This window comes from Colias eurytheme, chromosome 6, assembly GCF_061535395.1.
Source record: "Colias eurytheme isolate Ceu_HAF_F1 chromosome 6, ilColEury1 Martin Lab GWU primary, whole genome shotgun sequence".
In the NCBI taxonomy this organism is placed as follows: Eukaryota; Metazoa; Arthropoda; class Insecta; order Lepidoptera; family Pieridae; genus Colias; species Colias eurytheme.
Window position 1 is genome coordinate 11009400 of NC_142985.1, and position 27956 is coordinate 11037355.

General features: G+C 34.3%; 1 protein-coding gene across 1 annotated transcript; it reads right to left on the reverse strand.

The window, feature by feature from the left end:
* Nucleotides 1–677: 677 nt before the first annotated feature.
* On the reverse strand, nt 678–27845 carry LOC149908022 (uncharacterized). The gene is made up of 8 exons (XM_090103151.1): nt 27757–27845; nt 27183–27234; nt 7249–7307; nt 5014–5170; nt 4435–4615; nt 3803–3959; nt 3192–3343; nt 678–2370 (listed from the first exon to the last, which is right to left on the reverse strand). Exons 1-8 carry the CDS (start codon nt 27821–27823, stop codon nt 2362–2364), a joined length of 834 nt encoding a protein of 277 aa, XP_089959277.1. The 5' UTR covers nt 27824–27845; the 3' UTR covers nt 678–2361.
* Between the last annotated feature and the right edge of the window lie 111 nt (nt 27846–27956).

The window sequence follows — 27956 nt, forward strand, 5'->3', positions numbered from 1 at the left end:
TTCGCATTTCGCTAAGTAATATAAAATACTAGAGGTCCGCCCCGGCTTCGCCCGTGGTACATATTTCGCAATAAAAGGTAGCCTATTTTCTTTCTCAGGGTCTAAGGATTGTCTGTGCCAAATTTCATCAAAATCGGTCCAGTAGTTTATGCGTGAAAACCATACATACATACATACAAAACTTTCCTCTTTATAATATTAGTATAGATTAAATAACTATGGATTTTAGTACTTTAGAGAATTTATTTATTCACTTGATATTTTTAACTAGCCACTCACCTAAATTTATCTGATTTAATTCAATCGAAAAGACGTAGAAAATGCGATACATACTACAACACAAATTAAAATACATATTAAAACTGAGTTAGATTGGCATACGCGTACGTTCACACACGTTCCGTTGGAAGTCAGCTAATTTAACCGGGTTGCGTTTAATCGGTTACGTTGGTTACGTTGTACCTACTTTTCGACTAATAGTTTAAATGCATATTCTATTTGTTTCATTATGGAAAACTTGAATGTATAGAATGTTACCATGTTTGTGTGTGTGTAGAATGTTTATTTAGATAACGCGGAACATCTTTAACTGCTAGTTTGTTCGCATAGACCGCTTCTGCGTCAGTTTCTAAGCAATAACATTAAGGGTGGATATAGGAAAAAAAGAAAACTCAAAATAATGTCTTATTCACTTTATTGCACCTAAGGAAGTACACTTCGTTGCTAATTGTCGATTATCAGATCACCAAATATTAACCATGTTTACATACGAACCTTGACGAAAATTAATGTCTTACAATTTTTAAAATAAAACAGAGCACACGCTATATAAAACATATAGATAACATGACATAATTTTAACTTTTATTTAGAATGAAAAACATTCAGGAACAAAAAAAAATTAAAATAGTGCATGTGCTCGGTTGTTTAGAGAGAGCTTACAAAAATCGCATAAACGGTTATCAATTTTTCAATACAAACAGAACGAGGAACTTTATAACTAAGTACATATTCTTACAATTATCTCGTATACTTTAAAAGCCTCCAAAAGTATCCAAACAAAAAGAATTATATAAAAAAAATATTTGTACATTCACGGGGCTGAGATTCAGTACATATGTACATAGATTTAATTACCATGCGAGATTCAATAAAAACACTTCATTAACCCTAAAACCAAATGCTTCTTATTGTAAACAGTAAATAAGTAAAATTCTTATCAAGTAAATAGGAATGAAATTGGAACGTTGAGTTTACTTAAGTTACAGAACCCATCAAATAACGCTAACTTAATAAAAAACAAGTTAACAATGTAACACATTACATGAGTATTATGCGTAGGGAAAGAATTAAAAGATAAAATTGATAGTATGCTCAATCGATTACTTATCGTAAGTTAAAAATAATTAATAAGACAATAAAAGCCTTTAAATTGCTTATAACAAGAAAAAAGGAAGACAGGGAGTAATAGGAAAAGTACTAGAGATGAAAGAAAATTGGCAAGATTTAATCATTATTAAGATTATTTGTGCGAAATAGCTGCTTCGTTATATTAAATTATAAATTCATGTTTTTAATTTCAAAATTAAAAATGGATTGAAATGTTTATACACAATTATTTATCGAATATTCATTATTAATAAAAAGGGCGTTAAACGTTGAAAAATATTGCATATGAGTTAATCTAGCGCCCTATTAACATGCCTAAGGCATTACATTAGGTTAATTAATTATTAAAATATTAAAAATCCTACTAATTAGTAGTTAAAATACAAAATTGACATTATGCTAACGTTGAAGAGGCTGGATATGTTATTTAAATTATTTATAAATGCAATGGACTATATTATATAATGGACAAAGGTTTGTATTATTTGTGGATATAGGTTAAGCTACCACTTAAATAAGTTCTGACATGAACACAACCATAATATTTTTGTATTTTTTATAATTTACTGATCAAAATTTGAGTTGAAATAACGGAATATTCGCCGTATACTACAATTGATTTTAAAATGGATTCTTACATAGACTACACAATGAGTAGGAGATAGGAATAACATGTAACGCGAGTGTGGTCGACACCTAAATAATTTTCTTGCATTAAAAACCAAATAATTGTCAATCTGTGCACTGCTGAAAAAAAAAATAAGCGCGCACTTGTAGATTTATTTGACGTTGACATTGACGTGACAAATTTCAAATTATTGTGTAAGTGTTATCTATGGTTTGTTTTTTTTATGCCATAGACAATTATTTAGAGATAGACCGTAGCTGCCTGTATCGCCCCGGTAATATTGTCATAAACATACGCAATTGACTTCGCTCCACTGGACGGTTGTACGATCGCGTACGCGATATTTACATAACCTGAAAATGAAAATAAATATAAATGTTTAAGTTATCACTTCTATCGGACGTGGTGGTAATAATATATTACATAGTATAATATCATATTAAGTAGTTGAAAAAGGAAAGAGAAAAAAAAATTCTACAATGAAAATAGTTTTATAGTTACAAATTAAAATGCATAGTGTAGCTACAGGCTATGACCGAATAACAGCGATGAAACTATTGGTGTATGGGTCATTGTTTTGACCGAAGGCCGAGTCCATAAGGCCTTTTCGTAGCAAACGTTTGTACATTTTTTATTTTTTTGTGTGTGTATGTTTATTGGCCGATTTTGATAACTTCTTTTTATTTGCAAGCTGCTGCCTACCAGGTTCTATTTAAATGTCGGTTTACAGTTTGTTAAAATATTTTATTTGACGTGACAACGCCTTATAATTCGATAGAGCCGGCTGCACGCACGAAAAAACATGATTCATGCGGCGTTACCCCGCTCTGAGGTGTTCCATGTAGGCTTGAAGTGCAAGCGAGAGCGCGGAACGAGCGACAAAGAATCCTAATCGGACGTTGTCACGTTCAACTATCGTCAGTAAACCGACTTTACAGACAACCAATTTTTGAAGTGAAAACTTCTTTAGCGGCGTTGGGTATAAAATCTTAAACTCGCGTCAGGTCACGTGACCTGATCGAAAAAGCGTAAGACAGTTTTTTTTTTAGCCCTTATATTCCATGCGTAAGACGGATACCATTCCAAAATATCAAACATGCTGAACGTTAATAACCAAGTTTTCACTTCTGGCGGCACTCCCGGAGTGCGACCCGTCTATTTATCAGTAGGTCACCTGCAGGATCTGGCTGGCCTCGAAGGCGGTGCCGGGCAGCAGCACGATGGGCGTGGCGATGCGGCCCGCCTCCACGCACACCATGTTGGGGAACTCGTCGTCGCCCAGGTCCGGGATCTCCTTGGCCAAGTCGGCCCACGGGTTCCAGATCACTGCGGATTGCATACAAATTATAATAATTTATTACTGGGTTTCCGAGACATTGCCCGTGTTTTTAAATAAAAACCCACGTAGATCCCGTTCATAGTATCCTATGTCTTATTCTTGTAATTTCTTAAAAAAGAAAGTAACATACATTATAAATTATTTATTAATATAAGTAGGATATATAATTGTCAATTGAATAAAAGTAACATTTTCCAATCGTCCACAAGGCGATGGTTACGACCCGCTCTGCGGGGCTCTTGTTTATTGCGTTCACAAGTATAATCCTGACATGGACAACACGAGTGACAAATTTAATCTTTATAGGTGGCCTATTTAACCGTTATAAGCATTTATTATTAAAATTTAAAACCATTATTGAAAGAAAAAAAATAAAAGAAGAAAGAATACTTTAATGAACATTATAAAAATGATGATGATATAAAACTGATGATAATGACACTCACCGGTATCCGGGAAGTTATACTTCTGTATCCTCATCTTGCGGCCGCTGACCACGTTGGTGATGATGTGCTCCTGCATCGTGTTCTGATAGATGCGTGACGTGCACTCGTTGATGGTGACCACCTCGCGCGTGTCCTGGTACATTACACCGTCGCGGCTCTGACGACGAGATTATAGGAATACAATATTATTATATGGGAGATTTTTTTGAGGGTAGTTTGAAAAAGATGTTATTGGCGAAAATTGGTAGTCTAAGGAAATGTTTGTGGAAAATATTATGTGCTTTCGTTGATTTGCTTGTGACCAGGCTCGAGCGTGTAGTAAGTACATCACACTGTCACGGCTCTTACGATGGGAGGAAATAATATAATATCGCTTACATAACCAACATTTCTTCACAGAACATACGAATTTACGGAACTTTTAGAGTTGCGAGTCTGATTTGCACTTGACCGATCTTTTTAATTTAGGGTAGTTTGAAAGTAGGGTATTATTAAGAAAAATTAATTTCTGCAGCAAATATTTGTAGAAAGCGCAGTAGCTACACCCTTTGCTAATGACCTCGCGCGTTTTTGGTCCATCACACCAACTTTTTTTTATTTTAAAACGATTCCAAGCCACAGATAACACATACCTTGTCTATAAACATGCACCCGTGCAAGCCGGTGATCTGACAGCGTCTCACATCGGGCACCTTGAAGTACGTGTGCAGCAGCAGCTGGCAGCTGAACGTGAGCTCCTTGCTCGGGTTGTATACTCCGATGTTGAAGTGCAGCTCCTTTTCGCGCAGGATCAGCCGATATGTCAGTCTGAACCTGGTGGATGGTGTTATATGTAGACGTTTTTTGGGAGTCCTTTATTATATTGGGATAGTGGTAACAAATATATTTACTGAATTTCCTTTCCTATGTGGATAGTTCTAATATTCCGCTGATATAGTCAGTAGGTAACAATTATAGTCATTCAGGGAAAACTACACACGCTACTACTACAATACGCAAATTTTAATGTATATTAATTAATTGTCTCGTTCGGATTTAAAAAATTAACCAATGTATTCACGGTTTAAAAGTTAGAAAAAATTTAATCAAAACATTTACTCATCGATACTACTGAAATTTATTAATTCACGAGCGAAAATCGTTTACATTATGGGAACATCAGACATTTGTTTACCATTTTAAACAAAACTAAAACCCAAAACAACACTTACTGAAAGTGCCACATGGACCTAGTGAAGTCATCGTCCATAAGGCTGAAGATGGCCTCCACGTCGCCGCTGGGCAATCTCTCGGGCATCTTCTCCACATGCCAACGAGCGATGCGCGCGAACCCGTGCATCGGCCCGAACGCCCAGTCGCCGAATTGGGCTGAAAATGGAGATAGATAAGTAAATTAACGATATTTTAGCTGGGAAATTGGGGATACAATTCTCGTTATAGAGATGTTATGCAGGCTAATTTCCCTTGTTCAAATGAGAGATCAATAATATCATCCTTGAATAAATGGAGCAGGTCGGAGTAGAGCAAATGTATAATGCCCAAACTATCTTTCCTACCGAAATTTGCATATCAAAATAATTTATGGTGGTGTAGGTTATAGGTAATATAATATGCTTCGCAGACATATATGAGACATCACAATTCACAAGAGAACCTAAATTTCATCCCTAAACAAAAACATTATGGAAAGCTCTAGAAACTTTAACAATTCGACTGCGCACTAACTTGAACTGCAAAACAGATGCAGACTCATCTATCATAATACCCACTAGGGTATAAGCGACAGTACTTTGCACTTTTAATATTCAATTAACAAACCTTCCATCTATGATAGCCCATACATTAATAAATAATTAATCTTTGACTTTATCATTTTATATTCAGCGTAGCATTTTCTATAACATATGTTAAATATGCCAAAGCTGCAAAACAACTAGTACATTAAATAAAACCGGCCAAGTGCGAGTCGGGCTCGCGCACAAAGGGTTCCGTAGCAGCAAATATAATAAATTACAGTTAAATCAACCTATCTCAAAAACTATAAGAGATACTTTGATCAAACCAAAAATCGTTGAAAGAGTTAATTAGCATGCATCACCTCTATTTTTTTTAGAATTTTATACCCCGTAGTTATAAAAATAGAGGGGGGGGGACATACTTTTTACGACTTTGAGAGCTGATATCTCAAAAACCGTTCACTTTAAGAAAAATGTTTTTTAGAAAACTTTATATCATTTTAAAAGACCTTTCCATTGATACCCCACACGGGTATGTACATCGAAAAAAAAAATTTCATCCCTCAGTTACATGTATGGGGGGCCCCACCCCCAATTCTTTTTTTTACTATTTAGTGTCATATTTTTGTAGCGGTTCATACAACACATATTCCCATCAAATTTCATCACTGTAGTACTTATAGTTTCCGAGTAAATCGGCTGTGACAGACGGACAGACGGACAGACGGACAGACGGACATGACGAAACTATAAGGGTTCCGTTTTTGCCATTTTGGCTACGGAACCCTAAAAACTATTACCTACCTATCAAGGGAAGATAGTATAAAACTTTAAGTAAAATATGGTTATTGATATTGCCTAAGAAATACTTTGTCGGCGCAGAGATGGATTTATGTTACAAGCGAGACCGATCGCTTAATTTATAGTTTAAGGTTGTAAATAATTTATTGAACGACCTATAACTATGAAGTGCTATTCCGAAAAACCTACAATATATTTGTTCAAGGAAAGAAAAACTAAATTCATCTCACCTAATACAGATAATATAACAATTAACAGTTCTCTTGCATTAAAAAACATTGAAGACTTTTAATTATTATTACCGAAGAATTAAAAATGGCGGTATTCGACAGCTAGCATTTGCGACTTGCGAGCTGATAATTACGGAGACAGACAGCATTTACGATTAAGTAAAGCGTATTGACTACACTTAGACAGGCTTTATCTCAAAACCTTTCGGTTGAACGCTTTTGCATTTGCAATTAGGCTAAGGAGCCTTTTTTTTGTATCTACAATGTACATAATGTATTCTTATTAACCTTTTATATATTCATTGATTAAAGCCTATTCGAATTCAATCTTAATTTTATTCACTTAAGTCATCTATAGGCTATTGTCGTATCGTTGTTTAACTGCGAATCTTTAGTTGTTTAATAAGCTTCGCATTAACACCTTTCTATTCATCCTACTGTCATATTATGTAGTAGTCAACTACATACAAAACTAATTTTGATGAATGTTGATTTATAGATACATCATAATGAAGAAAGACGAAGACTATATTGTGTTGCGAATGCTACGGTCGAAATAAATATCGACCACACTGAAAGTAATACAGGGAGTAAAAAAATGGAAGATTGAGATATTTAAAATTCTCGCAAACGAAACCGCGGACGGAAATTAAGGAATAATTAAGAAATAAATACTTACGGAATACAAAAGGTACTCCCCCTCGGATCGGCCTCTTACCATCGAATATTGCTTGTTTACTGAAAACAATAAAAATATTAATTTAGATATGTTTGAGAATACAATAAATAAGAATAAAGGTAAATCTTAGACATGCCCATCTATTTATGACAAATTGCATTGATATACCTATAAAAAATGTTAACTAAATTGAGGTTCATATGAAATTGTACGAATTGAAAATATCGTGATCAAAATTTGTATTAACATAAGTTTTGTTATTCTCCTATTAGTGGAAAATCCCATCAAGCCCTCAGATGACACAATAATATTGTTTTGTTCAGAATATAATATTATAGTTCCTTAAACTTCGTCTATGAACTGAATATTTGGAAATCAACAATCACATCGTTTCCCGAAATCTCTGTTAAATTAATTCATCGCTGAAAATTTGTTAACTTTTAAAACTAACTTACAAAAACTTCCATTTACTTTTTCTTATACAGAACTTTCTTTTCAATCTTTTGTTTAAACTTTTGTTAAATTCTTTCACAATTTGTTCTCAAACTTCGGAAAAATAATAGAAAATTTTAAATATTTCTACATTTTAACTAATTTAAAACAGCGTCTATTTTGCAGATTACTTAGAGCTACCTAAATGAAGAACTAAGAAGGCAACTTGATCACGGCGGCAGGACGTTATTTGGTAGAAGAAAAAACACCCAATAAAGCCTTGTTCGTCTCAAAGAATCCTGAGATCTTAAACTGGCATTTTATTCGAATGCCACGGCAACACAAATTTGAATAAAAAAACCCGTAAACTTGCATATATTTATTATAATTTATATACAATGTGAGTACTGAGTACTCTGTTGGAAATAAAAACTATAAATGTAACCAATATTATAAAATTATGTTTTTATTTTGTCTATGGCAATAATTTTTCAATCATAGACACGCATGTTAATACCAAGAAAAATTGTTTTTATTTTTTTTATAGAGGCGATTCATTGTTAGGCCGCCTTTCCATCTGCAAGAAAACTTCCGCAAGAAATGTCCGATAGTAGCTTGCAAGTCTGTCTGACAGTAGCTTGCAAGTCTAATTCCGCGTTCCCACTTCAGACGGCCTATTACGATGAAATGTAGATACGTAAAACGAATAAAGGTAATCTATTATAAATGAGATCTTCGCATTTCAATGTATATGACATGGTCTGTTTTATTGCCTTTTAAATTGTTCATTTATTGAAGGTAAATTGAAGGCATTTCTTACTATGACCGATTCATTCAATGTTTCAGCTCTAATAGCCGTAAAACCACTTCCAGGTATTTTGTAAATATTCAATAGAGATGAAATTTATGTCGGAATTTATTTGCAAGCATATTTTTCGATATAATGAAAAAATTTCCCACAGACGAAAAATTTACAAAATGTCAGATGTTAACACACGATTTGAATAAAATGTTATTTCAGCAATTAATAATCACTACCCTGCCTTATTAAATCCTAAAATAAAACATTTTCAATGATTCGTTTTCATGACCGAACATCTTTAACTCCTCATAGATCTTACACCAGTGATCAATTTCCGAAACGACAATGAATCATACCCTAAAGAAACCAGACATCATTCATAACACTAGTTATTGCTAACAGTCCGTATGCTAGCCAGCATTACTTTCCACCTCACGTTTGGAACAAGATCAATTTTAGCGGTTGCATTCCAACGCGGCCGAGGGACGCTGCAAAAAGCACCCTTATATTATAAATGCATCAGTGGTCAGCGCTACGTCGCGACAAAAACGGAGCCGAGCAAGCCGCGTATAAATTATTTATGCCATTTTTAGCATTTCGGAGTTCGCGACTGGACAACTGACGGACGACTCGATGGCAGATGTCATCGCCGCGCGGAACGCGTTCATCTTAGCGTTGGATATCTTGTGCCGTGTGCCTTGTGCCTTGACGTCCTGATAAACTTATAATAATTAATCGATGAGTGGGATGAGATAACTCTTTGGGAAATAATTGGAAACATTTCCAAGGATTGGGAATACCGATACGCAATTTTAGACATAAAATTAGAGAAGCTATGTGAAAACAGGAATTGGGAACGCTTTGAAAGTTTTCGTTTAGCAGTTTATTGATCGATAATTGAATAATTAATTTTAATTAATATAACGATTTCAAAACTTTAAATTCATACGGTGATCTATCTACCCTACCTACTTTATCTCTTCTTTAAATATGAAGAAATAAAAAAACTTTTAACGAATGTTTAATTTTAATTGTTGTTCTCAATTCTACAAAACAAACTATTTCTCTCGAGCCTTTAAAAGGCCAGTGTTTAATTTCTTTCGCATTTTATTGCTTATCGTTTATAGATAACATAGTTAAGCAGTAATAATAACATGAAAACGTCATTAAAGTACACCAAAACAGTTTCTTCTTCTCTCCATGAACATCTGTAAGCAATCGAGTCCGCACATTTTACAGTATTATGTTGCTCTATAAAGTATAAAGCGTCTTTAGATATCGGATAGCAATTACAAAACGTACCTTATCATTGCTTAATGAACAAACGCCATAAAATATGAAAGATAAACCGGGGTACGATATTAAGTCCATAAATTAAATAAATGCGTATAAACAGCTCAGCTATGTTAATTCATAGGATGAAGTTATCGCTTAATAAAGTTACCATTTTATTTACATTGTCACAAACAGTTATCGGTCTGATAATTTCATTCGGATTAAAAAAGCGTTAAATATTTAATGTGGTTAAGGTAAAGTTTAAGTGGTTGCATTACTAGCAATTGCGGGCAATGCCGTAATCAAGTCATTAAAATGTAAGATTAGCCCTTGCATGATCGAGTTCACAATAAACTGAACAACATTATTAATAGTTTCAATTTTATATGTAAAACAATATAATGACTATTTTCCCACCTTGTTGACACAAAGATACCTTAGCTTGAAAACATGGATTCCTCGACAGACTTTGAGTAATATAATTAACTACGGTCTTTTGATAGATTGCAAAATGCAAATTGATTTAGAAAATTCACAATAGCATCGCCTACGCAGATAGTTATACGAAGTGAATTATAAGTAAACGCAGGTAAAACTTGATATAAACCAACCGGCAGCTGTACACTTCTGACACCACGAATACCATAGATAATAGTTTGTGAACATAAACATAATAATCCTTGTATTTTGATCTACACTCGTAACCTTAATTACGAACAAATTGCACAACTCCATTATTTATATCATTCTGATGAGCAAACAACGTGTTACACAAAAAGAAACCTAAATGGCACGCCACTATAACAATGTCCAATAATCTAGATTCTGGATCAGCCAGCAGCTTGTCACCTGAACTATAAAACACCTCTTCAATATGCAGTACGTTAACTATCCAGCTATGTTGATCGCTTATTAACTGCATAAATTCACTAAGACGTCCCTAGTTTACATTAAATTACTGGTTACTAACTCATAATGAGTATCGCATATAATATTGAGTATGGAAGTATTTTTGTAAATGGCATTAACACCGGTTTGACGAGATGATATGACATTTCAGGGCCATGAGCTCTAACGTTCAATTCCACGTTAACATTGTATTGAACAGTTCAAAACTCTATCCTTCCTGTAATGTTATAATAGATTATTTTGATTAAGAAATTATTCTATGATAAACAGTCCTCAGAATCATTAACGACATGTTTCGCGATTGCCCCTGTGATTCACCATGGACATCTCCTACCAATCGACGACTGCTTCAGTCGTCCCATAATTCTGGCAGACCATTTAAAAAAATACTAAATGATTAGCGATTCAGGCGACAATCTGTTAGTGCGATTCCACGAAATCACAATTCGGAGGGGACTAGATAAAGTTTTAATTGGAGATTCCGGGTGAAATTCCTTCATGAGCGGCGGTTGACGGGCCCGATACATTCCCGCTTTGCCACCGACCGAGTTTTTACCGCCGTGGAAACTCGTTCCATACTTCCATCATCAACCCCACCGAATGCCAACTATACCTTCGTATCAAATGATCGATTTCAATAATCACCATCACTTCTTAGAGGTGTTATTAAGCATGAATCGCCAGCTTATTACGTGGTAGAATCCTTGTATAAAACATAATATCTTCATTAGAACTGATAAAGTGTTTGTGAAACTTCTTGTTATGGACACAGCGTTTGTTTTCATAATAAAGATGCCACAATAAGCTAGTAAGAAAAGAATGATATCCATACAATCTGCAATTAATTTATATAATCTTATAGTTCTGCCATTTAATTTTATAAAAGAGTTAAACAATGAGATTACAGACGCGATTGTGAGATTCGAAGGCAATAATCATAGCAGGCGCTCATCCGAACGGGATATCGCACAAAAAGCGCATCAAACAATGTCGCTCTCATACTATTGTTGTAGACTTTCATGAACCAATCGAATATGTGACTTGAGCTATTAAAATTTCTCAACATTGTTGATAAGTTCTCGTGAGATGCGCTCGGGAGCTTCTACGATGTACTATTCAATGATAAGCCAACTTGTAATTACTCGAGTAATGAATAGAACCTGTTATGCCCATGAATGGTGTTTCATTAATACTGAGGCTCATATCTATTCGAGTCAGGACTTCGCCGGGAAGTTATAAAATTAAAAAAGCGAGCCACAATAAAATTGTTATACCAATTACCGGTTTATTCTGTACGTGAAAACGACTGAACGTTATTAGCGGATAAGCCTATTAAAATTAAATGTATCGCCATTATCACAATTTAATTTCTTTTAATTACTTGGAATGTCATTAATTTTAATTTATACTTAAACGTTTTTAAAGAAAAAGTATTCGTTAAATTTGGATATAAAGACCTCTGTCGATCGATCTGAATATCGGAGTCATTTTTTCTTGTGTGTCTATAAACCAAAAAAGAAAAACGAATTAATTGACCGTATGCAGTTTAATGAAGGTTAATAACGTTAAAATATATTAATAGTATTTAGTACTTTACCAATCCACATTTACAGTCGTTATTAAGCTGTTATTTATGTTTATCCTCTCATATTGAAGTTTACATTCTGTAAGTACCCTTAACCGATCAATGAATAATCTAATTATTTTCTCTAGCAACACAGTTAAAAAAGAATTTTAAAACTACGTCGGAAAAAATAGTCAAACCTCCTTGAAGCTACCGAGTTAATGACTTGGAGCGTGTTACTCTGACATATTAAGAGGAGGCCATAAACTGGTTTGATGAAAAAGAAAAAATACCTGGATACAGCTAGTGCAAGCAACTACAAATTAAAGGTCGCACAGGCGATGCGACATACTGTAATTAGATGTTTTAGAACTGTCATTCACGAGTAATTGTTGCTGCCTTCGGTGGTTAATTAAAAATAAGATCTTTATCGTATAGTTGCCGCTGATGATCGAGATAGTTTACCCAAAACAAGTAAAGCTATAGCATTTCTAAATGTAATTGACGGTAAGTAAGGAATTATAAAAAAATACATAATTAACGACAGCATAGTATCGATGACCACTATTAATTATAAATTGACGTGACAACGACATTATGTAGTGACTGTAATTGCAGTTTCAATTATAGGATGATTTTTTCATTTGACCACCTGCTAAGTTCTTGGTATAAATACTACGTATCAGCGTCAAAATTAAGATTCAGATGCGACTCACGGTTGATTCATTGTGTAAATATTTTCCCCAAAGCGAGCAGTATCTAAGGAATCCTGAAAATGTTGTCTTACAACGATCGATGATAGATGAACATGTATAGATTGACATGACATTATACAAAGGGACTAAGAAGTTCGATGTAATAAGGAAATGTTAAAATTTCAATTACGTAAAAAATATCTATGCATTTACTTATCGCCTATGTTGTAACTTTCTAAACTCAAGTCTAACACTAATCATCCACAAAGTTGCATTTATCCAGATAATAGGTAATCTCCGAACAATGTATAAATTGCTTTCACTTCAATAGTCGATTTTGCCATGTGGTACATAAATGGTAAAACAAAGCCGTTAAAGCTATGGCGTAAGGTTAAAATGGTTACTAATGTTATAATCTGTGACGCGTAGGCACAACGCGGGACCAGTAACACCCTAATCTACCATCTACTTTATGAGTCAAATTATTATAATTATGCACATAAGTAATAGAAACTTTAGACAAGGGTACTGATTGTTCTGAGGAACTTGCTCACGAACATAGTTAAAAAAACATTGACGTTTATACGTTCGTAACTACATATTATAATTTGTTGGCACAGAGCGGAGAGCCTTGAAAATTGCGGTGAAAAATAATATCATTCATTAATTCAATAATTTAAATGTCTCAAAAACGTTCACAGCTATTGATGGAGACCTACATTTTAAAAATCAAATCCATAAAACAATAGTTGAATATCGAAAAGCGTCGATAATGCTAATTATTACTATGTACATTGCGAAAAGCGTAAAAGAGTCGATGCCTCCTAACAAAGGCGTTCAGGCAGAAGAGATTGCCTCGGGGAACAAATCTTAACGGTTTTAAACAAATAGCCATAAAGCAAGCCGACAAAGACAAACGTCGTGGGGTACACCACGACAGGGGTCAGAGTCAGATGCTGCGGACAGCAGATTAATATGCCCGCCCCACCCCCGGGCCATTTGCCACAAGATAAGCGGATTAGAACAAACCAGTGGTCTCTTGCTTCACGTTTTAGAACGACTAATTATCCACATTCTAAGAGTCACAATAAATTATTTTAACATAAGAGATACACACAAACAAATGTCAGTATTAATTAGTTTTTTTTTACTGCATTAACAAAGTCAACTAAGAGTCTTCTACGATATTAAAAATTATTCAAGTGAGTTAATACTATTGAAATAAAACCTAATATGTATGTACAAGCAGATTAATTGAATTATCGTTTGAAGGATGGCATTGGCATGGTTTGATGAAGTTGGTTTACTGTGTTAAAAGCCCATCTCGTTCTAAACAACAATGCATCCATTCCTTCTCACATTTATGGAGAAACATTGTACATTAATTATTCGAGCCATAAAAATCAACAATTGTTAATGTACGCAAACAAATTATCAAATTATCTTATATGAATACCTAATTATGAAGTATGGAAAATTTACACGTAATACGTCAGCAAAATACGAACAAAAAATTAAGCAATAAGAGCTGGCAACACGGCTATTTGAAATTTTAAGTAATGTATTATTTTTAATAATAAATTACTCATTCAAATGCTTGACGGGCGTAAGCTTAGACGGGTCGCAAGTTCAAATCCAGTTTATTTGTATGAAAATACATCGCTAATTACAATGTTTGTGATCTGATGTAGAATGCCTTACTATGAAAATATACTTGAAAGAACGACAATAAAATGTTTAATTTAGTGCTTCGTTAAAATCATAGGTAACCAACAAAGTTACAATGAAATAATCATCTAAACCGCTAATAGCCATCAACCACAACAAAAAAAAAACTTAAAATCAATAACCGTAATTTTAATAACACTTTCTAGCAAAACTCAAACTTTTTTTCGTGCAACAAATAACAATTTGTTGATCACAACAAATATTTCATCATTGACGCTTCTTCGATATTCACTTTAACATCAACAATAATCAATCTCATTTTCTCTTTCCCCGAGTCGATACCATGGCAATAATTACTAGTCTGATTGAATACTCAACTAGAACCATAAACAACCAAAAACGAAGAATTCAATAAACAAGGAAAGCTTTTAAATAATTAAATCGCAAAACGAATCCAAAGCCATTACAAACGAATCCATTAAAGGCAGAGGCGGTGTTAATCCTACAAATAAACAAATCCAATTAATTGTCGATTTATTTGAGAGCATCGATATTCGATAGCCCGCTCAAGTTGTCCGAACCATTTTCGGTAATGTTCCTACAACATTACTACTATTCGTCATCACCGGAGTCAGCTGTTCGCAAGCACCATTCAATAGATCATACAAGACGAGACCGTATAAGGCTGTACTAGACAAATCCTGCTGATGTCATTCGAGCCACTACAGTCTACAACCCAATCGCGTGTCCCAGACACACAACACTGTATCATCTCAACACGGAATAATACATCTTAAATCGTCACGAGAAAAGATGCTATTCGCGTGTCGATTCCATTTATTATTTATTGCTTTTAGACTGTACGTAGATAATTACACGCCCAAACAAAATGAGCTATCACGAACTGACGAAAATTATAATAACCACGCAATGAACGCGTAGGTTGATTCTATGGCAAGAAACTGTATACACGTAAAGAATTACATTATAATGATCGGTGGTTATTTGAAGTACACTTGAAATCTCTGGAAGTATCTCATTACCTGCATTGAATTTAATCTGCTATAGCTTCATTATAATTTATACCATAAGATAATTTATGTACAAAGCTAAATCCATAAATCCAAATTCAATTTGTTACGTGTCTAACAAAGAGAATATAACTGAATGTGGCAATATTCATTTATTACTCTACCTGATCTATTGATTTGTACACCCAATACAAATACTACAAGATTAGAAGAAACATTTCCAAATCTTGAGTTCAAGACTTTGGTACTTCTAAGATGTGCTTCATTATTGAACACATCATCCTCAGTAACAACAATGTACAAATGATCTCCAACGTTAAATAATTTAAAATAAATTATAGCCTTCCGTTCAGCATTTAGAAACAAGTCAAAGGTCGTAACAATCGTTAATAGTTAATACCCAACTAAACGTGAAAAGCCTTAATTGTGATAAATTATTACGCTCATTGACGCAATTAGCGATATTCAGAAATATATATTCATCATGTCTTGTGCTAGTTTAATTTGGTAATTGTGTTTAATCGCCGATTTGGTAATTAAATAACACATTCAACTGATGGTTAGTGTTCAGATAATAATTTAAAAGATGAATTATATTCTTCGTTTCTTCCATCATTTAAATATCAAACATATCTAAAACGAACACAATTTTTCCTCTTCATTGATTTAAGAGACAAACCTTACAACACCCCGAAATACTGACAATAGTCGCTTTAAGTCACATAGACCGGGAGATACTGACACAAAATTTCGAGTCATTTGTAACAGGATGGCGGTTCTACAGGGTTCTTAGTACGCAATGACAAAAAGAAAAATGATGGTGTGAACGCTGGTACCGGCGGCTTAGTCGCGTGGGCGTTAGTGGAACTCGTCGGAAAATAGCGAAAGTCCAACGATTTGTAACAGTATGGCACTTATTTTTCCTGTAAGTTTGAGGATCAACGAATATAAATACAAAATTTCAAAGATCTAGGTGTTGGAAATCTTCACTTATATAAATTAATAATAAATTTATTTTTCAAGTATGACAGCACTTTATCCCCCTACTAGAAGTATGGCAAATATAATAATGGTCACATTTTATCAAATACTCTCCAAAAAGCCAAATGCAATACTGGTACAAAAAGATAGGCGAAATAAAAAATTTTTGCATATTTTCGGCGGTATGGCGACCATTTGGAATCGTCCGAAAAGTATGGCATGGCGATTTTCGTAAATGGCTGCACGACGATGGTTACCTGTGCAAAAGTTAGCTTGGTACAAATGGTTGAATAATTGTTTTTTTTAAATCAACACATTCGCGTCGGTATGGCGGGCTGTAAGTCATACCGGAAAAGTATGGCATGACACTACCGCCTACTTCTTTTTTATGGGCTATCGGTAAATTCTAAAATTTTTGTGTTACAAATCGTTGGACTTTCGCTATTTTTCCAACGAGTTCGACTAACGCCCACGCGACTAACCCACCGGTACCAGCGTTCACACCATCATTTTTCTTTTTGTCATTGCGTACTAAGACCCCTGTAGAACCGCCATCCTGTTACAAATGACTCGAAATTTTGTGTCAGTATCTCCCGGTCTAACAGCTTTAAGTCAACGTTCAGAATGACATGCACTTCGTTTCGTATTGTAATTGGCCGAGTCCATTGTCTCACAAATAAACCATTAGGGCAGTGTTTCGAGTTAAACGCTCGTTTCGCCGATAAATCCCGGTCGGACGCTTCTAATATTTCATCGCAGCTGTCCCGTCTAACGTGTGGAACAATCGATGTCTTGGGTGTCGCACGGATGGGGAAAAAACAAACATATGTTGGCCAGTAATGGCACAAGCACGTGCATCTCTTGACGCCAAATGATAACTCATTATGGTAACAAAAACTCTCGAAACGCCGCTGTTAGCGTTGTAATCGTAATCTTGTTCGTAAATGTGATTAGGTTAAATGTTTTCTTATGGAGATTGCGTATGGAGTGTGGAAATTAATTTTTCATCATTACGAATAAAGTGTTTTCTGCCATTATCTACTATTACATCTATTAAAGAATTTTTACCCAGTTTCATTTTAATATTTTGGCAAATTATAGGTACATTATTTAGAGTGGTTTTAACACTGATTATTTATTCAAATAATTAAGTATCATGAAATTGTTATCTTACTTTATTTTAATTTATCAAATTTTAAGAATGAATTTAGAATAATAATTCCTTAAAGTGCAAAATAACACCTGTATTTAAATAATCATAGTTCATAATATTATAATATCCTTTGTACATAGTATTGTAATGGACGCTCCATCGATCATCGCGGCGATAACATTGCTTTGAGAATGTTAACATGTAATAATGTTAACATCAATAATATAATAGATATTATTAGCATTCATGATATCACGTATTGCTTTTATACGATTACTATTATGTCATGTAAATCTTTCGGAGTTTGGATTTTTTGGTTACTAGTTCAATCATAAACTCGACAATGGAGACGACTATTCTAATTTATTTAACACTAGCTTACCGCCCGCGGCTTCGCCCGCTTTGACTAAAACCTAATAAATTATATACTTAAACCTTCCTCTTGAATCACTCTATCTATTAAAAAAAACCGCATCAAAATCCGTTGCGTAGTTTGAACGATTTAAGCATAGAAAGGGACATAGGGACAGAGACAGTGACTTTGTTTTATACTATGTAGTGAAGAGTTTAGACGAATTTTCGAATATTTTTCAAAATAACAATTTTATAATAATCAAAAACACTATCCAGCTAGCTAGCAGGAAAGTTTGTGACGAATTCTACTAGCATTTAATATTACAAATACTATCATTTACTGGTTTTTAACGCTAATAGATACTTATGGAAAATTTTACATACAAATTATTCATTAGAATATCCTTTTTACTTCCAATTTACTGCAACAGAAATTGAATCAAACACCTCAATTAAAATTATCACATTAATCAAAGCCACAACCGAACATTAAAACATTACGCAACCCATCATCATGTTTCCTTATGACGTCACGGCAGACAAAACTTGGCTCACAAAGCTCAAGATCAAGTGAGTGGAAGCTGATAGGATGGCTATTCAGTAAAATCAATGGGGTGTGACCGGTCGGCTGGGTGACGAGGGCATTCCTACACTTGTGGACTGAGAGATGACGCACTGATTGTTGACGATTTTTGAGCAGGTCTGTTTTAGAGTTGAGATATATAAGTGTAAGTAGGTCGATATTTGGGTGGAATTGAAGTCTACTTCCTACATTCCCATTGAACATAGTTTTCTAAAAAGGTACAGGTCATAAATCACTTTTATTATTAATAAAGTATGTAAGTAGTAAATAGGCAATAGCATTAGCATGTATGATCCAGCTTTAGGCAAAAGATATTTACAATAAAAAAATACATCAGAAAAGTTTAATCGATCGAAGCAAAAAGGACTCTACAGCAAATATTAAAATTCCCGCATCACATCTACGCAATTTACCGCATAAAGAATATTTAAGGACGCTTCCACATTATGTATAGAATTTACCATTAAAGGCTCGCCACCGTGTGATTTAATACACCTAGTCGTACTTAACGAGGAGTCAATCTCATTATGTGTAACAAAAAAATCACTGTCTCTCCGACTACAGGATTTTGTTGCTCGTATTACCTACCGGCTACTGGTTACCTTCCATCAATGTAGAAATTATTACCTTCAAAGCTGAGATAGATTATCACCACATAATATTACGTTCTAAGAACGGGAATCGAGGTAATTTCAGAAGTTATTTCGTTATATTTATATATCGGGTTCAGCTGCCGCATTTATTTATTCTTGGTATGTTTTATTTAGGTAACGTACAAAATATTGAGATAGTTAAAGTATTGAGCTATCAATAAAAATATTCTAGACGGTATCAATTAATAAAGTTTTATTTTCTAACTCAATATTATAGGTGCATTCTGGTATCATTTTCAATACAGAACCGAGCAAATTAATTACCCACGCTAATGTGCAAATAATAACTAAAATAAATCCCTCACATACGTTATACGTCGGAGACCGAACGGATCTCAATCTCCGTACGCTCACACGTCGCAAAAAAATATCACGATGAGCCGAGCTAGCGTAATTAATTAAAGATGGAGACCGAATAGGGTAAATTAATGATTGAAATCATCAATTTAATTCAAATGGCGCGATAAACCCGTTTCAGAGGCTGGTGATCCGTGAAGTGGCGTATAATGATGAGGACGTTGAAGCGATCGATGCAGCGATGGGATGGAGTATGCCGGTCATCTCTGTCTTGACGGCATAAAATTATCTGGGCATTAGCGGGGTGGGACCATTTGTCATCGGCCGGGGGGAGGGGGAGCCCGGGGCTGCAGACGCGACCACAAAAACACGAGGCTAGCAGGGGCATCTTTGCTCTCCGTAACTAATGTTTGTTTCGTGTATTTAGCAATGCTCCGGGATAAATGCGCTGTAAGTTGATAGCGGTACTGTTGTTTGGATAATTACTTGCAGAAGTGGTAATGGAGGAGTATTATAATATACGACCAAAGTTACCTATAGAAATGCTGTGCTATCTAGTTATTTTCAAACAAATTAATATGTTAACAAATACGTCCATAATAATAATTATATTCTTAGTAATTAACTTGTCTTTATAAATCATCAGATCACACACAAAGAAGGTAAAAACAAAAATACAATGTAAAGAACAGTTCAATACCGAGAAGCAATTGCTGCAAAAAGCGGCAGGCCGCAGCCGTGACAATGCGTCAATCACTTTACACGGAGTTATTACAACCGCTTCATTTGCATGTGTATTAATCGATCCAGCTTCCTCCGAATCATCAGTCAGGTTCCCTGTCGAATGGGTCCATTAAAATTTGAAAAGATTTCACGCCCTCGATACCCCCAGATATGAAAGGGTCAAGCGATCCCGGCCGCTCGCTTACAAAAACCTACCAACTATGTTTAATATTGGAGCAGAAGGCGGCAAAGTTTTTGCTAGTGACAGGGGTTCCCGCAGATTTTCTAACCCTTGAATTGTATTTTCAAATCCCAATATTTTGAGTGTCACTTAAACAAATATGACCCTTTCGAGGCGAGTGCTTTAGATGAAACTAAATGATTTATGACACTTTGTTGGTCGTGGATCCAATATAAGTACATAATAAATACAAATTGTTTTCAATTTACGATTATTTTCCTACGGGAAATGATTTGTTTTATTATTTTCTTTGTCCTATGGAATGTCAATGTTCGATTTAACATTGTTGATGTTACTATGAGATCGATAAAGATATTTTATTTTATTTATTCAGAAATTGATCAACAAGATCACGTTTTAGAATATTTAGAATTATCTAGCTACATAATTGACTTTAAATATTATCCAAAAATAATCATTTAAACACAATATGGCTATTTACCTCCATTTGTATAAAACAGGAGTATTTCAGTGAGTCTGTGTGAATTACTTCAGTAGTTAACCGTTTAAGCATCCACAGGGTCGTCTATAACATATTGTGTTTGCCAATCTAATTATTTTATATTTTTGCTATACCTATACATAATAATATACATGGTACAGATACAGTTATCAAAAATACCTTTAAAATAATCGAATCCTTATTTTACAGACATCTTCATTCTTCAATAATTTTTCTAGATATATACGTTTGATACAAATATACCGATGAATATTGAACATAAAGTATCTGGGTTACATTCTGTTTTTTTTTCTATGCTATCAATTCACGTAGAACATAAAATTCTGTTGAACTCACATAAAAATTGAACTCAATAAAACCATAAAACTTACAAACTTCGAAGCAATATTATTTAATACCAATATCACAAATACACTATCCTTTTATATACGTATCCAAAAAGAGTTTTGATTGATTGAAATCCTTATAGCTGTGTAAATCAATCGCTTTTACTTAAATTGTAATACGTATACAACATCAATAGGCAGACAACCTGCCTAGTAAAAAGGCGAGTAAGTATAACCATTTCTTGTTAATTTTATCATTACATTTTTCAATATCTATCTAATTCTTCATTTCGCACAAATTTCCCAAGACAAAATAAGTGGTCTAGAATTGCAGGAATTTCAAAGTTACCTATTCTAACATCTTTTTTGTCCCTTACGCGTAAATTATTTCTCCATAATTTCCCTAATAAAACAAAACTGTAGCAGCCCTATCCTTTCATAGAATCATTAGCGTCAGTCGGATCGTTTGTTAGAGCCATCCGCGGGCCGAGACGCGTTTTTGTCCCAGGGCCAAATTGCATCCGAACAATACGTGCGCCACTAAATTGATTCCGAATTAATTGCGTTACTAGTACCTACACTGGATTTAATTGCGAACGGAAAACTTCTAAGTACATTGGGAGTTGATTACATTTTGTTTTCGGACGGAAAATTTATTCGACTTTCACACAAACTGTTTGTGTTACAGTATGCCTGATATTTGTTACCACATTTGTAGAAGGTTTACTAAAGAATTAAGTCCCGTTTATGAGAGGACAGAAAGGCCAAAAATGATAAAATCTGTCAAAGTAATGGATTGAAAATCTGGATTCAATAATTAGTGTATAACCGTTGTAACAGTATCCTGAACCCCTTGAGGTGATTTGTATAACAATACATATATGTACAAGTTGCCAAAGACAATAACCCAGAACTTCCTAGGTGAACAAAACCTAATATTTATTCCGAGAGCCGCACGTTCGCTTTGAAATCACTAATGCAATATTAATAGCTCTGCAAGCCTTCTGGCATTACGTCACCTTAGTTCCAAACTTCAGATTAACTTGATTCTATAATGGATTGAAAATTAACTAGATTTTTCCTTACGATATCCTGAACCGCGCGCCGAAGTTTTAATTTTACTATGTAATTTTTACTACGCAGGGAACGAAATAATGTAATCGAAATTTTGAGTACCTACCAAGATAATAATCATAATCTAGTACTAGTGTATAAGAATATCATTCAACTATCGCACTTAGCTGTTAGCAGCTTGAGAAAACATTGTAGTCAATCAATAACTATCTTGCTCGGTCCAGAATGGCTTATTTTTTTTCCTATCCCTATAATTAATCTTCTATTCCTTTCCTTGTTGTATCAAAATATACCAGGATTATTATTGTTTAGTACTTCTACTTCTTAAATTATTGTAACAAAAGACACATAATAGAAGCAAATTCTGAAATATTATATGACCGACAGAAGGGGCTTTGGGCCTCACGCAAGTAACAGACATTCGCTAAGTTTTAGGCGGATATATTCACGGTCGCGGTTTTATTTCCAACACATTCGAATGTAATTAGTTATGATATTATAATAAACAAGATAACTATACGAAGTCCAACATCTGGCGGTTATGATAGAAATTCCTAAGCAAGTTTTAGGAATTTGGCCAATTTTTCGCCAATATGAGGACCAGCAGGATAAAACCTTCTAAAAATTTTGCTAAAAACTTCACTTTAAAATAATAACAGAACATCATATTATTTAGGGATAGTACTTCTAAAAAGCATTTCCGAATAGACTAGACTAGACTTATTTTCGCGCTGGAGGGCTTCGGCTCGCGAGCGTCTGATGGAGGAATGGGTGCGGCGTCTCGAGAACCCAACTGCAGGTGTAAGGACGGTGGAGGCCATCCGGCCGGTCCTTTTAGAATGGTGCAGCAGACGACATGGGGCTCTCACGTTCCGCTTGACACAGGTACTGTCTGGACACGGGTGTTTCGGACGATACCTGTGTCGAGTCGCGATCCGGGAGCCAACCATGGCCTGCCATTGGTGCCCAAGCGAGGAGGATACAGCGGACCACACGCTGAGTGTGTGTCCTGCGTGGTCCGTGGCTAGACAGCGACTGGTCGCTGCTGTGGGGCCGGATCTCTCGCTCCCGTCCTTGGTTCGCGCCATGGTTGGAGGCTCCAGGTCCTGGCGTGCGGTGGTCGCCTTCTGTGAGGAGGTGATGGTGCGAAAAGAGGAGGCGGAGCGGGTTCGTGAGGGGAACCCTCTCGCGGACCCGATGCGGCGCCGGCGACCCTTTAGGCGCCGACGCCGAGTCGCGGTCGCTAGCCATCGCGACCTGCCTCCCTAGCGAAGGGCTCTGGACGATGGACCGGGGACACGCTCCATCGTCCGGGGCAGTGAGGTGACATGAGACGTGTTCCGCTCATGCCGCCTCGCAGAGGAAGGAGGAGGCGCGCACGCGCGCAGCCGTAGGTGGTAACGGAGGTGGGCCCGTAACCGGGCGTCCGCTGCCAGGGTCGTGGACGATTTCTAAGAGTACCCGCGGCCCCGGCTAACTGCGCGGCTCGACGGAACACAGTGGGGTTTTAGTCGGTAAGAATCCGACATAACCCTTGGCTCCATCCCCGGGGGCCGTGGGTATCTTTCGAAGATTTCCCCACTATAAAAAAAAAAAAAAAAAAAAAAAAAAAAAAAAAAAAAAAAAAAGACTAGACTTATTTCAGCGTATTCAAACATTAATAAAATAGAAATAAACATTTTTAACGACATACAACAATCCTCTTAGTTACCTGAATAGAAATAAAGACCAGCAATATTTCGTGTATCATCAGCATATAATAATAATTATGAACCGTATAATTAAAGGCTTTTGATGCATTAAAATGTACGTCACAAAGTATCTTTAATATTTAAATTCATTCCACTAACGTCATTCCTTTCAAAGTGGGTGTGTAATTGTAATTTTTATTTGGCTAATTAAACCCGTGATAGCGTCGTTATATAAATCTGATTTATTCATTTTGCAAACGATCTTTCACGAGCATTATTCATTCTTTCGTTGTACTGAAGGTCTTTTTCCATTAGTTATTTATTACAAATCAATTATTATTATGTAACTGCAATGTCTTTGCAATATTCAAAAATTTTTCAATAAATATATACTTCACAAGATATGGATTCTGAAAATCAGCTTTAACCTAGCAAGTTTAATAAAATTCTTAACAAAAATGCTGAGATAATTTCGCCTTGTAAACGTTTACGTTCATAGAACGTATGAAATATTATAATAAAATATACCAAATGACACACGCTAGTTTACCATTCCTTGGTACACCTTTTAACGTCTTTAATCTTTGTCATTTATAAAAATATAGACGTGTAAAGCTCTCTCAAACACTGAACAACAACAAAGTGCCCTTTCAGATCGCCATTAAAAGTTCCATCCATAATAAATATGAAATATTGTTATATTATTCATAAAAAGAGCTCGTTAATTGAATATATTGGAGCACATGTCATCGTAAAATGTATAACAATTATACATAGAACCTAATAGAATACATCTACATAATAAAACAGGACAGAGATACATTGGTTCCTGTTTGTACTAGGACGGGCATTTCCTATACATTATGCAATTTATGCATGCAACTTATATTACCTATTATGTGTGTATATGAACCTTTATAAAAAGTATCGGAAGGGTTGTTTTATTTCTATGAAAATATACAAGAAAATAAGAGGCATAGAAAACATGATTATTATTGAAAGTTAATATCTCTTTAAAGGCATTTTTTTACATTTCTTAGCTTTTTACTTCGGACTTAGAAAATTTACAAAAGTTTAGTAATCGCTATTAAATTTATGTAGAATATTGCGGCTATCTCAAAACGCCGTAATTTATAGATTATTGCACGCCTCATTAGCGAAGCGTTGAGGTGGGTACTACTGTCGCTTCGCGCAAAACATCTGATTTTTCAAACTTAATATGTCTTTATGTATCATACATTGCACTTGTAAGATAATACATACACACACATTTTAAGAAAAAACATTATTTTTAACGTTCATGATATTTTTGATGTCATTTTTGTTATTTAAACTAGTTAAAAAACAGTTTAAAAAAGTTCTGTCTTGGACGTCCGTGTGTCTGTATGTGCGGATCCTTTTTCTTGTTAACACGATAGCGACCGAAATACTTTACTAATCGAGTCTTTTTTTTTCTCTTACGCTTGAGTATGCTCAGGAATAGAACCCTTTCATTTTTCAGGGTCTGATTCGATGTGGTTTAATTGTTATTAAATAAACAAAAATAATAATTAAAAATATTTATTAAAAAAAAATTATGAGGCGTGCACTTTTGGATTTTCCAAATTATTTCTGAAACTTAAATCCGAGTTTTAAAAACTATGCATTCAATCTAGAGCTTTAAGACCTACAATTAAAACTAATTTGGAAATAAAAAGTCCGGCCTGGCTTCACACGGGCGCAATTACGCAAGGCATAAAATTATTTTTTTTGGCGTCTTAGTGCCCAAATGTATTTATTACACTTAACATATTTGGAAATCTAATCTTTTCTTTTTATTATACTCATATAGGTATGTAAGTCTTCGGGAAGAAATATTTATAGTTGAAAGCGAAAATCTTTTTAAAATCAATAAATGCACTGTTTAAATATGTTACACTTTACTGATAAAGATGTGTGTGTGTGTGACTGTGCTTTCCAAGAAAAGCTTGACTATCCATTTAAAAACCCAATCCAAGCACGTAATTAACTTAGAATTTTCATTAGATAATATTATGTTATAAATATTTTAAGTTTAATTAGTTTAGGTGCAACTAGAATTTTCGAGATTAGGAAGGACACAATTCACACATTCGTTTTTCTGTGTGTAGGCATGTATGGAGTGATAACATTATATCCAAATTGGTGGGTTTTTTAAGTACCTATTAATTTTGTTTTTGTAAAATAAATTCTTTTATTATGTAGATTGTGATTATGCAGTAATTGGCCTTACTTAAACTATAGATTACCTTTTTTTGCCTAATGTGATTTATTATAGACAATATTATGTAAGGATTCAATTCATGTTACATTGATAATTTACAAAATACAGTCACATTTCAGATATTGCAAAAATAGTTATTTAGTAAGAATACTACATATTTATTACCATTTATCTCATATACTTGTATAAACAAACATTAAGAATGACTAAAAAGAACTTCTAGATGTTTTAACCATTGAGCCCCGAACGGCCCGATCGGGCCACGACACAATAGATTTTCTATTGTGTCTGTGATTCCGGGGCCTGAGTTATAAATAAAAACCCATAAAAGTATAATGTTTTATAAATACGCAATACCAATTTGTAAATAGTAAATTATATAATATAAGTAACCTTGATCACCTTTTTATCAAACCATAAAATTGTTTTTAAACATCCATATAGATAATTGAACCCATGATAAGTTTAATTACCTTTTAAAAATTGAGTTTTAGCACGTATTACATGATTTCAAAATTTTAAGACATAACAAAGTTGATTATTTTGGTGTATGTGTAATTATATACTAAGAAAGTGTAAGATTTATTTTATTTATGATATTTTGTTCTTCATAATTAATTTATCGGTATGTATTAATTTGAATATACAGAATATATATATTTGTATAGGTATGTGTATAGTTTTTTATATTGCTAGTATTTATAGACTATGTAACTTGAATTTATGTAAATTTCAGATAATAAATGACCAAAATACTTTAATTAAATTATCACTTACCTAACAAATAATTGTTCTTGATTATTAACTCGCCATGATACTACTGTTGCACCTAAAACAATATGTTTTATTAATTAATTTAAAATAATATGTTGATCAAATACAAGTTATATTGTACTTAATCAACTTATTACATTAATCATAACTGAATTATTTAATGTTGTTATACAACTTATGAGATTTTTTTGTGAGTACATCAAATAATCACTTACAATTTAGAAGTATCTACAGTTTACTTCCTACAATCCAATAACCAAGGTCAAATCGCCGCGAACAACTTTGTCTATTCAATAAAAAAAAAACTTGTTACCTTCTATTATACTAAACCTGATACCAAAACCCAATAAATAGTTTTATTACTTAAGGTTTGACCTATTTCATATCATTAGAAAATATTAAATGTTGTGAAAACAAATTTAAAAGTTCCGCGCATCTTTTGAAAATAAATAAAAAACAAAACTTTTTCAGGTTATCCGGCTTTTACAGTGTTATCGTGAAGGAAACACAAAAAAATCAATATTGTTCACTAGTTATTACTAATGTTTATAGGGGATAATTTTATAATTTTACTTACCGAAAAGATTTACGGTACAAGTTGTATTATTGCCTCTGTCGAGAACGACAACACTCGTCGCTGCCATTTTCCAATTGACAGCAAAGCCAACTGCCAAAATCGGTGGTTGTACGTGCTAGTGAAGCTCCGAGAGCTTCTCACTCCTATAAATCGACATTTGATAATAACCGATAAAATTTAATATACGAATGAAAAAACAA